The sequence below is a fragment of the Thunnus maccoyii genome, chromosome 10, assembly GCF_910596095.1.
Source record: "Thunnus maccoyii chromosome 10, fThuMac1.1, whole genome shotgun sequence".
Lineage (NCBI taxonomy): Eukaryota > Metazoa > Chordata > Actinopteri > Scombriformes > Scombridae > Thunnus > Thunnus maccoyii.
Window position 1 is genome coordinate 18,311,259 of NC_056542.1, and position 14,995 is coordinate 18,326,253.

A 14,995-nucleotide genomic window follows, 5' to 3' on the forward strand; every position below is an offset into this window, starting at 1 on the left:
ATAGAGTTGCAGTCTGATAGTATTTACACGTTTAAATATGTCTATGATTTCAGTATTTTTCTGCAAAATCCTGAATGACTGACAGACAGAAATTGCATAGGTGAGCCTGCTGACAGGCGAGTTACTCTGAGAAAAAACGCAGTGTTCAAAAAAAAAAAAAAAAAAAAAAAAAAAAAACAGTAATATGGACAAAGTGTGAGCCAACGAAATTGGCCCACAAAATTCAGACCAGTCTCATGTTTGATAACGTTTCATATGACACTTACAGGGCTGATTAAACAACTCTAAAAGCTTATTTTAAACGGATTGATTACATTTCTATAGGCAGGGATGTAGTGTAAACTTCCAAATTGTGGGATAGAGTTTATCTAACAATAAAAATCAATTGTGTATCTCTATGCACCAAAGACATGCGACGTAAACAAGGATTTTTAGATTTTCTTTGCTGAAAACATAATTCTCGATATACATTTTTTGGTTATTTCGTAATTATGTTTCACTCAGTCTGTTTGCTTTGTAATAATCACTAGCTGAAGGTGACAGTTTGGCCACCTTTCTGTTTCCCACTACATCACTGTCTAAAGATGAAAGCTGTCGTAACTGATTCCAGGAGCCTTGATTTCTGTTCTGGATTAAGTGGAATAAAAAAAAAACGCAGGGCTGCAAACAGTGCACAGGCCTCCGAGGCAGTATGTCTTATCTTTCGGTGAATATTATATGGAGATCATGCATCCCACGTAGAATCACCTTGGTCAACATGTTGCAAACCATTTCCGATCCTCTGTCAACAGGCCGCATCGACTGTTTCCAATTAAAATGTGAGGAAGGAGGAAATGTGTAGGTCAAATCAGAGCCACTCTGGCGACACAGAAACCGTTCATAATGTAATAAATTATAGCACAGTTTATATATGGATTTGAGGCGCATCCATGTCCGCCTTTTCTAAAACAGGAGTTTGTTTTAGCATCGTCAGTGCAGAGCTAACTGGAGCTCTTGAATTTATTGACGACTTTCTTCTCCTTAACGCGCCTGTTCTGAAACCAGATTGTCACTTGTCTCTCTGTCAGATTTGTCTGAGCGGATATTCTCCTCCTTTTGTCCTTGGTGATGAATTTATTGGTGGCGTACTCCCTTTCCAGTTCTTTGAGCTGCACCTTGGTGTATGGCACACGCTTCTTTCTCCCACGGCGGATAGAGTTGTCTCCACCAGATATAGTGTCTGTGGGGTGGGGAAAAAAAATAAAGCAACATCTTATCTTAATCAGCCTGTTTGCAATAGATTGAAAAAGAAATTTATTTAATTCTGTATTTTTTCCTTTTCATCTTTCACACGCATTATTTCAAATACAGCTGGAAAAGCAAAAATGATGACTTAGATTACGCAACACATGCACATATTATTGCAAGTTATTGCACCTCTCAATAAGCATCGCGTTTATATATGTTAATAAAACATATAAAATACCTTGTAACGAGGATTTCCACAGAGGATTCGACTGTGACTGCTCCTTGGTGCAGTAAACTTGGCCACTCCAACCATTGGTGATGGCCCATGGCTGGTAAGGCTCCATGGGCAACAGAGAGTCGTGTCTTGGCTCAGATGGAGCACTCAGGGCAGGGACGACAGGGACGTCTAAGTAGCTGGGCTGATAAGGTCCCGAGGAATAGCCTTGATAAAACGCAAATTCTTTCGCACGAGTCGAGAACTCCTCACCAGAGACCGATGAGTCCATGTATTTATCGCCATAACCAGAGGGCTGCGCGCAAGCCTTGACGCTGCCGTGTGACATCCTGCATGGGTAATAACTGCTGCCAAAATATCCATAGGGCAAAGATGCATTGGGCGAGCTCTGAGTGGCAGAACAGGGGCTGCATTGTTTGCCAGGCTCCCCCATGCCAGAGACTGGCACCTCACTAGCAGTGTAGGTGGTGCTCGGAGCCAGCGAGGTTGGATGCGCTAACAAATTCCTGCACTGGTTTGCAGCAAAATTGCCTCCAGTAAATCCCTCCATGTTCTTGCTTCTTTCATCCAAGTGGTTGTCGTAGAGAAACATCACCGGGTCAATCCAGTGCGAATGGAGGAGTAATGAAGCGGTCATAGCATGCCCTATACATCGAGACGACCAACTCTTTTTCAAAATCCCCTCGACTGAACAGAGACAGGGACTCCGGCAGAGTAACGATACCAACACGCCTGAGTACATAAAGATCGCAAGGTTATTGGCCGGGGCCAAACACGTGATATGCAAAGGAGATGATAAACGTCTGGACATCAGATAATGCAGATCAGGGCTGTATATTTGTGCAGATGCAATATACATCAGCATATCTATGTTTTTATACAAAGAACTCTTATGGGTATTTTTCCCTAAACTCAGTGATATTGGAATCTCTAGCTGGGTGAAACTGTGATGTGGAGACATATTTGACTATCATGTTTTGCTATCAGAACAGACTTGTTTGATGAAGTCTTTGATACATGTCGTGACAAAAACTAAAAGTGAATTATATGCATATTTTTAGAGCGGAATGAATGCGTAATTACGCGTGCCATTTCAGTTGTATATGCTCTCACTTTAAGGGTAAGGCAAAAAGGATTTCGGATATCTGGATTCAAAATAATTTGGGTTATATATTTTAAGAATGGACTTCTTTACGCGCTTTCAGTCAAAGGTGCAGACTTTAACTAAATGTATTATCGTGTGCTTAAATGATCTGGACTTATTGATTGGTTTTGGAATGAGGGTTTAAGCATTGTGGTTATGCGGGCAGGTTTAACAGAAAAATAAATACAGATACATCTATAATGGATGTTTTAAAAATAGATATTAGAACAACATTAATAAATTACATCATCTTAATTTGGCACTGCAACGTGTCAATGTAAATACAGGTTCACTGTCCGCAAAATACCAAAAAACATGACATATTTGGCTGCACTCTTCAACATACTGGTTAGACGCGGCTGGAGGCCAAGGTCAAGTTGAAAGTTGCAGTCTGGCCAAATAGGCACTTCACGCCAGGAAGCCCGAAGAGAAAACACCGCTAAATGGCAAGGAGGAAATTTCATCGCCAGACTGGTTGTTTTTTCAAGACAAACTAACCCTCAATTTGTTTTCTACATTTCTTTAATTCTTCCTCTCAGACTTCTGAGAATAAAACATGTTCAATCGACATTAAATGGACAAAATCAAAGACGAAGATGAATTATTGTATCTTGCTAATCGACTTAAAAAGTTAATTATAGGAAAATAAATCATTACACATCCTTTTATGTTTCTTCATTCTGCGTAAAATATCTCCATAGGTGGGCTCTTTGCAAGAGCGCAGATTAAACACAGTCCAAAACTGGGACACATTAAATGTATAAAAATAATCCTTTATGTGCGTGAGTCTGCGGTGCAAGAATGGAAATACAAACTGTTTACGGTTTAGCCTAAAAACTCTCTGTTGGCTGTGTTGCGATAGACTTGGTGGAATGAGGGTCCAATTTTGTATCAGACAAAATAGAGTTTTAACTTTCAGGATTTATTTTTGTTTTATATTTTAAGATGAGACCACAGACGCAGAGGAATGCATACCCACCAAAATCTGAGCACCTTTTTATTTTTAATAGAGTTTTCCCACCTTTTGAGGCTGTAAATCTTTATGGCCTTAGTTCATAGCTCGTAGGCAAGAGTGAGTAGTTGTCTACATTTCAGGAAAATAATGTTTTATGTTACTGAGGAGGTTTAGTGTCGGATTTTTGTTTTTAATGCATTGTCAGAATAACTGCCTTTTAGATAGACACATTTATTTTATCCAGAATATACTAAAGTGCATTTTCGATTAAATAAAAGTCTATACTTTCTTAAATGTTGCATGAACAGGAGCCACCTTGTTGCCACATTAGAAGGCGACTGCCTTTCTAAACTCTACATTAGCAGCTGAAAAGTCTTATAAGCAAGTTTAAAAGAAAATGCAAATAGAGAAAGTAATGAGGTGCTGATAAAGAAGAATTTCAATTAGGGCTGTAGAATATCTAGTCAAAACACACACACACACACACACACACGCAGTTGTCAGGCTCTTATCTGCATACACACAAATGACAATATTAAACTTTATGTCCTTGTTAACTTCGTGTCGATTTGTTTAAGAGTTACAGAGATTTTGTTGTGTGCAGTTACGGTGAATAACAACAATGTGGTGCATTTAACAATTGTGATTCAATTAATTATGATACTCAAGTTGCCTGATTTTCAAGACAGACGAAACGCACCTGACGTGAAATACAACCAAAAACACGATTACTTGTGCGTAAAAATATCCCACATTACCATATAAATAAAACTGTATTGTTGTTGTAATTAACTTCATCCTTTGAAGTTAAAGCGCTAAACAGACCAGGGTGAAATAAATATAAATAAACACAATTGCTGAGTCAGTTTTCATTATTGTATTTTGACGATGTATTGATTATTATATACTGCGAGAGTTACAGATTACAAGAGTGTCTGCTATGAGTAAAATTGCAACTATTTCACAGTTTTTTGTTTTGTTGGGAAAACTGGATTTCCACACACAAACTTGGCTTTAAAACGGTGAATATCGAAGCACCATCAAAACCACAAGCACAGGATAAATTACGACAGAGCATCAGCAGCCAACAAAAAGTTGATGTGACCCAATATGTTACATAAAAGTGCACATAAAACATAAAATAGATTTCATTACCATTAACGATGAATGTCGTTGAATGCAGTTTTATCTGAAGTGTTGAAGAGTGACGTGCGCGCTGCAGCAGATGATGTCAGGATGTGTGTATGTGTGTGTGTGTGTGTGTGTGTCATAGTCTGCTGGAGGCCTGAGACCAAAGTGCTGCTCTGTTTGCAGTACCTATCAACTAGATGACAACACAGCTCTTAGCCTATAGTGCTTAATGGACTTTTTATGTGTTTGTCTTGTGATCGCATGACCTATGGCACCTTGGCCCCTCAGTGGCTCTTGGTAAACCAGATCAGAAACATGCCGCCCTCTTGGTCTAGCCTAAGTGGGGATAGAAAATAAGTCCAGATCCCAAAAGTTACTAAATAGGGCGGGGGCAGAAAAATGCGACTTCGTTTCATAGTTGTGAAATAGGCATAAATTGAAAACTTTGTGGAGAAATTTCAAGCATCCGTTCCCGTCAAGAGGAGAAAAAGCTGATGCAGTTTTAAGATTAGCGACTCATTTAGAACAACGTGTGCAGTTTTTGGCCCTCATTTTTCTGCCCCGGCGCTTCGCATCCCGCCACTGCATCTGCTCTACAGTCAAGCTCCTCAGGGCAGATGTTTTTTTCAACGTTTTACCGAGACTACTGCATCAGTGGGGCACACCGTGCAAACTAGAACATTTGGGAGCTATTTAACTAACAGTATTAGTGCTCAGAGTCGTGGAAGAAAACTTGTGCAGTATGCGTCCACGCACAAGGCGTTTAGAATTTAAATTGCCATTTTCATCATGAAAGTCTGCATCTTTCTGCCTCTGTGTCTGAGGTTTGACTACAATTAAATGCAAATTTGTGGACTGCATAAATTGAGTTGAATCCACACAAAACTAATAACAAATACAGAATGTACTGCTACGAATGAGCTGTAATCATTGAATAAATATGCTGCTATTGTTTTCTTTTAAATTTCTGTTAATATTTCAGCCGAGCCAAATCCAGGGTGTGAATAGATGGTACATTCATTGTTAACCAAGTTTAAGACATCACAATTTGTCTTTATTTCCTAACAGGATATGATATGACACTCTTATCCCAAAGTAACATTTCTGATGTCAAGAGAAAAAACCCCAATGAACAGAAAAAAAAAACAGAAACATACAAAAAATGATCACAAACAATAGATAAATATGTGGAGACTAAACTGTTATTTGCAGCTGTTTAGCTTTGACAAACAGAGCTAATGAGTTGTCTGCTTAAAACCAACAATTCCCACCACATTCTTTGCATTTTATGTAGTAAGATCTGCAGAGCTGTCATTTCTCGACAGCCTGCTGATCTGTTGAACCCTCTTCGTAACTGACAAATCATTTTGCTTCTAAAACTGACCGGAGTGTTGTATTTTTAAAAGGCTACGTCACACAGGAAACATGATTTTCAAACAGGAGAGAAGTGCTCACATGATCTGTCACGCTGTGTTGGAGCTCTTGTGGCTTCATGTCTTTCACAACCTTGAAAAAAAAGACTGTCCTTGGGGCGAAAATGCACCCTAACTACACTATGTTAGTCCTGTGCAGGGCCAGGCCTGGCAAGGCTTTGGACGGGGTGGAGGCTGATATTACTGGCCCTCCTCCTCACGCAAGAACTGGAATACAGAGGAGAAATCTTTATTGGCATAACCGCGTGCACACATCATACGGTAGATCTGATGGGCCAAGGAGCCGAGAGGGACAGGAGTCTTTGTGTTGGTGGCTGTGTTCTGTGCGAGGCCTAGATCCTGAAAAAGAAAAGCAAACATACATTAGAGAAACCAACAAAACTGAAAATTTTACTGTAAAACCAAAACCACAAGTCCACACACACCGCAGAGAATTTTTCTTTATGTTGTAAGAACATCAGCTTTATTTCCTTTTAAGAGGGATGTAAACTACTTCTGGCGTGTCACCAAAGAGGTGTGACCTAACAGAGAAATTCATTTTTTTTCTCCCCCCAACAACGTAACTGAAGTCTCTGTTAGTGATGCATATATGAGACACAAATTCGTCCCTCGTACATATAGCATATGAACGACTACTTGCTTTAAGCAAAACATGACTGCATTTAAAAGATATATTTTTGGTCTAGAAAATTTGGGTCTAATACCAACATTTTATTTCTCTACATCAATAAAATTAAAATTAACTATTCTGGGAGTGAAATGTGTTTGTTTTTTTTTTTTTTGTTCCCATCCATGACGACATGGATCACAAGTACAAGCCTAAATGTCACATTATTGCGGAAACACTAATGCTCAAACTGAAATGTAGGCCCAGGAAATTAAGTCCTTTAAAGTGTAACGGGACATTAAACTGACCTTTGCCATCAGCTGAGTGCCAAAGCCTCCCTGGTAGTTATTTCCAGAGGGGACTCCCTCCATGACTCCAGGCACGGGGTTGTAGGTGTCACTAGACCAGCAACGGCCTGAACTCATGTTCAGGATCTGAGCCAACAGTTTTGGATCAAGACCGAGTCTGGGAGTGAAGACAAAGTTTGTATTACTTACAGAAAGTGTACTGCTGCTGTATCTACTGACATGATTTATAATCAGTTTCTTGTTATTTCTAACTACTGCAATAGAAAGTTTACCTAATTCCCAAGTTCATTGTCTCTGATGTTCCAATCATTCCGATGGCTAGGAGCATGTTGTTACAGATTTTAGCAGCCTGTACCAAGTTAAGAGAAAAATAATATTCAATAGCCTGAGCATCAGATGAAGTATGCATATTTTAGAAATATTAAATTCTTCATTTAGCATACAGTTAACTAGCAAGAACACACACTCACACAAAAACTACCTTTATACATGTAACTTATGAGTGAAAAAAACAAAACAAAAAGAAATATTTTTATCTGAATCTTCACATTTCATGGCCAATATGAAATATCTGCTCATACCTGTCCAGTTCCAACTTGACCACAGTACACCACATTAGCTCCCATGCAGCTGAGAAGTTCTTTGGCTGCAGTAAATTCTTCCTCTGCTCCTCCTACCATAAAAGTTAGCTTACCCGAACTGGCAGCACCCACACCTGGGAACGGGAAAATCATGGTTACATACAATGTATCCATATGTACGCAGACACTTATGATGGGTAAACAGTGAAAGAATGTCTCAAAGTTTAATCAAATGAAATTAAGTGAACAAAAGGCAAATTGAGGGCAATCAGATAAATTAGTGTTTTGTACCCAGACAACTGCCGTGTGGGTCCATATTGTCTCTCTCATTGTCCACAGAGACAAAGCTTTCTTTGGGACACTGAAGTGCATTACAACCAGAATACTGTCAGTGAAATACAATGCCGGAGATAATGAAATAAATATCAGTTTTATGTCAAAGAGTAGTCAGTTGGGTATGAAACATCTGTTAGTTAATACTGCCCAAGCAAAATCCAACAAATTTATTTTGAATTATTTTCGGACAAGTCTAATGGATGTTTAATACTTCAGAAATTGAAAAATGGGTCTGGGACCAACTCAGTGAATTTAAGGGACCTTTGAAGCTATTATCGTTACTAAGCACTTTTACAATGTGCTTCACATAAAAAGTAATACAAGTTAGAAAATGGAAATGCACACAAGGTCAAAAATAAATAAAAGCTTTAAAATAAATGATTCTAAAAGCTGTAATAAAACCCTCCAGAAAAACTAAGGTAATATATGATAAACGATCAAATGTATTAAAAGCAGGTCTTTAAGAGTATGTCTTTAAAAACGCATTTGAATCAGCACAATGAGCTAAATCGCCTGTTCTTGTGAGCCAGCGTTTAGTACTAACTGAAATGTAGAAAGACTGTGCTGGTGGAAACAGGTGGGAGTAGCAATTGTCAAGCTGAGAAATAACAGCCTGACCTGGCTTCAAAATTCATATAGAATAGCCGTAATTTAAAAAAAAAAAAAAAAAAAAATCAATTGAGATGTAAAAAAGCAAAATTTAAGAACTGAGTTAAGGGATAGGTTTACATTTTTTCAAGTCTGTCTTAAAACAATACTCATATGCCCATATAAACATTAAAATAGTTTTTAGTTGCTGAAATAGTTCCTCCTCAACATACTAGCTATGAAGAAACCCCTTTATAAAGTCTAACTGAAATTAAATTGCATTTTTTTTGTCTACTACAGCATATACATCTGCTTTGTGAATAACTTGTCCTGTGTCCTCCTTTGAGAAAGAAAAAATAAAAATAAAATCAGAAACCAAAAGTTCTTTGGTTCCATGATGGTCCCTAGTTTTGCATTAATTCAATGAAATACTGTTCCGTTATGTGTCTAAGACCGTGCACCACGAAGACCTAATACCCATACAGAAATCAAATCTTGCGTAAAGCAGTAACGTGGCACTCGTGGATGGTCGCATTGAGCCTGATAGCATCTGGCTACAAAACAAAAGAGACACAGACACTGAACACACTGTCTGCCCATGACTTGTAGCTACAACAGTTTGTTCACTTTGTCTCCTTTCCGGCAGCCTGCCAGCTACTGTCAATCAAACAACACATCCACACACCCCTCCAGCTGGCTGAGACAAAAAATTCTGATATTTCCACAAAGACCATTTCCCTTCAATTAAATAAAACAAAACTATTAGAAATATATTTTTAAAAAAACATGTTGACATTATTTTTGACTGCAAGGGTCTGGGAGGCAGACATCCTCTCTACATTTAAGGGTAGGTTAAAACTTTCCTTTTTGATAAAGCTTATAATTAGGGCCGGCCCAGGCTTGCCTTGAACCAGCCCCTAGTTATGCTGCTGTAGACCTAGACTGCCGGGGGACTTCCCATGATGCACTGAGCTCCTCTCTCCTCCTTTCCCTCTCCATCTGTATGCATTCATGTACCATTAATGCCTGTTACTAACTTGGCATCTTCCCCAGAGTTTTGTGCTTTCTCATCTCACAGGTGACCTTCAGTTGCGGACCGCTTGCTGTCCCCTTGGTCTAGCTTGACCCCCATTGTACTATTATTATTAGTCACATTTTTATTATTATTGTTATTGTCGTTGCTGTGCTTCTCTGTGTCTCTCTCCCCTTTCCCCCTTCCTGTTTCTCTCTCAACCCACCCGGTCAAGGCAGATGGCCGCCCACCTGGAGCCTGGTTCTGCTCGAGGTTTCTTCCTGTTAAAAGGGGAGTTTTTCCTTGCTGCTGTCGCCAAGTGCTTGCTCATGGGGGAATGTTGGGTCTCTGTAAATTAAAGAGTGCGGTCTAGACGTGCTCTATGTGAAAAGTGCCCTGAGATAACCTCTGCTGTGATTTGGCACTATATAAATAAAGTTGACTTGACTTGAAAGAAGGATGATTAAAGATGATTCCAATGGAAGAGTTGGGAGACAAAATTGATAGTCTCCGTTCTGTGTAAAACTACATTCTTAAGTTTTTCTAATTTATTCTAATATAAGGCTTCAAATGGATAATCATCCAAATGTAGGCTTTTAGTTCCAATATCCCCCTTTTTATTCTTGTCTCTGCACTGTAGTTCAACAAGGAAACAAAAGGGATGACACAAAGGGAATTTTGTCCTAAAAAGATTAACTTTGGATGATATCCAACTGATATGTCTAACTCAAAATGATGAAACTCCATATTAGCTTCAGCTGAATCTCAGAATGCATTTCTAGACAAGGACTGTGGATGTGGTCACCCATCAATTACATTGTCATTGCATGATTAAGGGATCTCTTGACAATCAATATAGAGATGAGGAATGATTACAGTAACCTAAAACTCTTTCAATGTACAGTACCAGTCAAAGGTTTAGACACACCTTCGGTATTAAGATAGACCTTTAAAAGGTCCAGTGTGCAGAATTTAGTGGCATCTAGTGGAAGGGACTTGGCAGGAATGGAATATAATATTCATAAGTATGTTTTAATTGGTGCATAATTCCATGAAAATAAAAATCGTTGTCTTTTTGTTACCTTAGAATGAGCCCTTTGTATATACACATAGGGAGCGAGTCCCCTTCCATGGAGCCCACCATGTTGCACCACCATGTTTCTAAAGTAGCCCAGAATGGACAAACCAAACACTGGCTCTAGAGGGCCTTCCACATTTTTCACAAGTTTTGCGGCCAGGCGTAGGATCTCCTACCCGCTTTGAAGGGGTGGGGGAGGGGAGGGGTATTCAGTTGGTTGCAATCTGCAACCTCACTGCTAGATGCCACTAAATCTTACACACCGGTCCTATAACATATTGAAGTTGACACTGAGATCTTGAGCCATTAACAATTACAATAGAGTCAGAGATGCAAGATGTTTCACAATATGATCAGTAGCTGTATCAGGATGGATGAACTGTTAACTTCTGATTTGATTACATTGTAGAAGGTTCACAGACATCCAGTCTGAGAAATATAACTTCTAGTCATCCAAATAACACTGAAAACTCTGTGTTTGTGGATGATGTGTCTAAGAGTTCACATATATCATAGATGGAAATTAAAGAAGTTAAGATTACGTTCATTGTGAGTGGTTAATTGCACATGTGGTTCAGTCTTTACTTAATACATTTTAACAACTCATTGTCATAGTATTGGAAAAAATATTATTTGATTATTTAATTTACTTAAATATGGACTAAGAATTGAGTCTCAATCTCATCCATTTTTAAAGCCAGTGAAAAGCAAGATACAGCATACCCTCACAGCAAAAACAGGAGCTGTAACAAATATCCAGTCCATAATTTGAAAAGCCAAAATGAGTATTTCTTTCTTGAGTGGTACAATTGTGCTGAGTCTGCTGAGGTCTGAAACCTGCCCTTTTTTTAAAATACTGAAACTGTTGGAAAGCAGGTTTGTGGATTTTCTCCAGTGAAAGCATTTCAAACACGCAACTGATAGTACTTTTGTTTGCAATCTAAGGAAGCACAGACAACTACCTGGAGAAGAAAAATTAATAATTTGTGTGAAAAGTTAGCCATTTGTTGTTCAGGAATGTCTTCTAGAAAAAAAATATGCAATCCTTTTCTGTCAGAGATGTCCCAAATACAACCCTCACCCAGAGAATTACTACACACACAAAACGACTTTTCTTAACACATATTTTTCTTCTCTACAATAAGAGTGTTATTTCTGTTATTTCAGAGCATTACTCAAGCCTTTAGTAAGGTAAGCCTTCCTGTCTGGGGAAAAATGAAAGATGGCAGTTATCTCATCTGGTCCTTACATTTTTTCACATGAAGGACACATGCTGACTCAATTATCCCCACCACCATGTGTGCTTTAATGTTTAAGCTTTAACCACACTGGATTAAACAGTCACTGCCATGCCACTCCACTTCATTTGATTTCTGTCTGAAAAAAAGAAAAGTTTCATTTAGGGGCTACAGCCTGGTGATTGACATCACGTATTAAAGTATGACATACACTTAAGTTTGCACTAGTTAAACTGCTGCCACCACACACACACACAGATTCAAGGCGGAAAGCTGAACGACTTTAATCCATGTGCACTACCACAGGACGGAAGCATATAAATCATTACTAATCTGGCCGTAAAATGGACCAACTTCAATTCAAAGAAAGTGGCTGTCTTGACGTTGACGAGGCCAAGTTCAAACAAACTGCGTTTCTGTGTGGACCCCCAAGAAAGTCAGAGAGGACACACTTTACAGCGACCAACATTTATGCAGTCAGAAGCTGCTTCCTGGTTGCTGTTGGTGCTCAAAGCGGCATAAGTGGCAACACTGGATTTGCCAACATAAGAAAAAGTGCTGAATTCTATGTTAAGTTCAACTTAATAATAACAACAGTATTTCTTATAAGTTTTTCTTATGTATTTTTTTGTTGGAATATGCTTCAAAGCATATCTGGGCTTCTATAACTCAGACCCATTGAACAGCCTGGCAGCAGTACAGAGAATTCCCTTCTCAAGTTTTAAGCCAGCCTCGACCTTCTAACCAGAGAAGGCCAAAGCCGGGGGAGGGAGCTCACAACTGTCTACTACTACTCTCATTCTGACGCTCCAAGCTAGCAATAGCAGCTGCTAGTAGATTTCGCTACAGCTTACTCACAGGCTAGCTAGTTCCCAATACCTGCATTAGTTGAATCAAAGAGCTCCATTATTTCCAGAAGAAAATCAATACATCAGGCGCATATGATCACAAGGATGCAAGTGAAGGGCTAGATGGAGTGCAAAGAGCAGGGAGAGGGAGGAGTGGCTCTAGAGTCTCATGCTAGTGCTAACTAGCTAAGTGCAATTTCTTAGCTTTAAAGTAGCTGGTGAGTACAGTGAATATGTCATAAGAGTTCATTCCCTGCATTGTATACATAAAATACACATCAGTACTTTAGGTAACACAAGGTTAATTGTTCAATCCAGCGTCTCAATACTGTAAAATTGGAGGGATGCTAGATTTGCTAGAACAACAATTTGCTGACCAGTAAATTAATGTTTTAATAGATATATACTTTTCAGGAAGGTTGAAAGTATAAATACAATTGCTATTTAATTGAATCTCAGTTCTGGTCACCCAATTTATATCAATGAGGTTTGACTAAATATTTTTAACACTTCCCTGTATGAGGCAATACAGATCACAGCACCTAAACCAAAACCTCAAAAATGTCCATAAAGTTGAATCAACACCCTTCTACGCAGTTTAAACAAAAATTGAACATTGTATACTTCATTAAGGGGGATTTATTGCCCGGGTGTTGCATTAGACTGCATTAGTTTTAGCTAGGCATACCTGAAAAAGGTAACAGAGTATGTACCTCTGGATTAGACAGTAAATTGTATATATAAACTATATTATAATCAAAAATATAAAATTCACCTCCTGACACAGGTGCATCCATAAAAACTGCTCCCATCTTCTCAGCAGCCGCAGCCATCTCTTTTGAAACAGCAGGGTCAATTGTGCTGGAGTCAATAAGTAGGGAGCCTTTCTTCACTTTTCTGTTAGGAAACATATTTAATGGTTAGTAGATTCTGTGATAACCATGTGAGTTTATTGTGCATATATTGAGAGAAACCAAAGTATACTTGAGAATGCCATTGGATCCAGTGTATGCTTCTATGACATTGGGACTAGAGGGAAGCATGGTGATAATGCGGTCTGCCTTGTCTGCTACCTCAGCAGGATTATCCACGATCTGAGAAAACACACAAAATCACAGGGTAAGAGGAAAACAAACAGGTAGAAACTGTTTAAAATTTTTAAAAAGTTTGTGTACATTTTACTGTCCCACCTGGGCACCCAGCTCTTGCACTTCCTTGCAGGACTCCGGGAACACATCAGTAGCAATAACTGGGTATCCGTGCTTCAACAAGTTCTTTGCCATTGGGTTTCCCATATTGCCCAGACCAATAAACCCCACCTGGGTCTTCGAGGCCATGGACCTTGTGGAGACTACAACATAATGGCCAAATGGACATTCATACACAGTTTTTTTATTTAGTATATAATCAAAATCAAACATTATCATCTGGTCCTATTAATGAAAAGCCTTGTTAAGATGCAATATCTTATCATGGCGAAGAGTGCTGTTCAAATTTCACGTAAATTAAGTGTGATCGCCCTTCAGTGACAAAGTCACCTGAGGTTATGGTACCAAGTCTTTTCTATGTTTACTTAAGTATGCCTTGATAACAGACCATTCTTTCATAACACAAGCAACCTTATTTTAATATAGATTCAAATAAATAAGTCATAGAAATAACTTTCATTCCTGGAGTTTATCTTCAAAGTAATAATAAAAAGACAAGATAATATATTTCATTCCTCTCAGAAGCTCCTCCAACTTCTGTTTAAGTGGCTACAAAGAGCCACCTCCCATCTTTCTACAAAGTGCATGGTGACTATTACATAATGTGCCTTGATAGAGTGGCACACAAGAGTATATGCTATCAGTTTTCACCCTTCAGCGTGTAGTACGAAGCTCTGACGAAAGACCCCCGACACGCATACAAGACAGACTTTTAAAAGAAAAAACTATTTAACTATTTGTTAACCGAACAGAAGCCCCTGCTGTAACGGCTAAACCCAGTCTGGCGAAAAATTAACTCAAACTTCTCTTCCAACATTTCCAGCAAAACTTGATGTTCGTGTAATAAAGAGCCTTCCAGCAACAATTTGAATTTTTGAAGTAAAGTGCAGCGGAGTGCACAATGCGTACATGGTCTCAGATTGTTCTCCTTACCAAATGCAAAGTCAACATTCTTGTAAAAGCTTCCAACTAGGTACCGAGACCCTCTTAACACAGCGGCCATGCTTCTTTCCTCTTGACCTTACGTATGACGTAGGAGTACGTAAATTAATGACAGCCCTTTCCT

At 38.9% G+C, this 14,995-nt stretch overlaps 2 protein-coding genes across 2 annotated transcripts; both read right to left on the reverse strand.

Moving 5' to 3' along the window:
* Nucleotides 1-931: 931 nt before the first annotated feature.
* On the reverse strand, nt 932-2,099 carry hoxa13b (homeobox A13b). The gene is made up of 2 exons (XM_042424650.1): nt 1,466-2,099; nt 932-1,219 (listed from the first exon to the last, which is right to left on the reverse strand). Exons 1-2 carry the CDS (start codon nt 2,097-2,099, stop codon nt 981-983), a joined length of 873 nt encoding a protein of 290 aa, XP_042280584.1. The 3' UTR covers nt 932-980.
* A 2,328-nt stretch (nt 2,100-4,427) lies between these two features.
* hibadhb (3-hydroxyisobutyrate dehydrogenase b) lies at nt 4,428-14,970 on the reverse strand. The gene is made up of 8 exons (XM_042425100.1): nt 14,863-14,970; nt 13,912-14,072; nt 13,706-13,815; nt 13,497-13,618; nt 7,622-7,755; nt 7,313-7,389; nt 7,041-7,197; nt 4,428-6,464 (listed from the first exon to the last, which is right to left on the reverse strand). Exons 1-8 carry the CDS (start codon nt 14,930-14,932, stop codon nt 6,306-6,308), a joined length of 990 nt encoding a protein of 329 aa, XP_042281034.1. The 5' UTR covers nt 14,933-14,970; the 3' UTR covers nt 4,428-6,305.
* Between the last annotated feature and the right edge of the window lie 25 nt (nt 14,971-14,995).

Excerpts from the sequence above, each read along its gene's own strand:
- hoxa13b (XM_042424650.1), bottom strand. The coding sequence starts at position 2,099 with ATGACCGCTTCATTACTCCTCCATTCGCACTGGATTGACCCGGTGATG. Across the intron at positions 1,220-1,465 it reads GTGGAAATCCTCGTTACAAG|ACACTATATCTGGTGGAGAC; the intron begins GTATTTTATATG and ends CCCACCCCACAG.
- hibadhb (XM_042425100.1), bottom strand. The coding sequence starts at position 14,932 with ATGGCCGCTGTGTTAAGAGGGTCTCGGTACCTAGTTGGAAGCTTTTAC. Across the intron at positions 14,073-14,862 it reads GAATGTTGACTTTGCATTTG|TCTCCACAAGGTCCATGGCC; the intron begins GTAAGGAGAACA and ends ATTATGTTGTAG. Across the intron at positions 6,465-7,040 it reads GCACTCAGCTGATGGCAAAG|GATCTAGGCCTCGCACAGAA; the intron begins GTCAGTTTAATG and ends TTTCTTTTTCAG.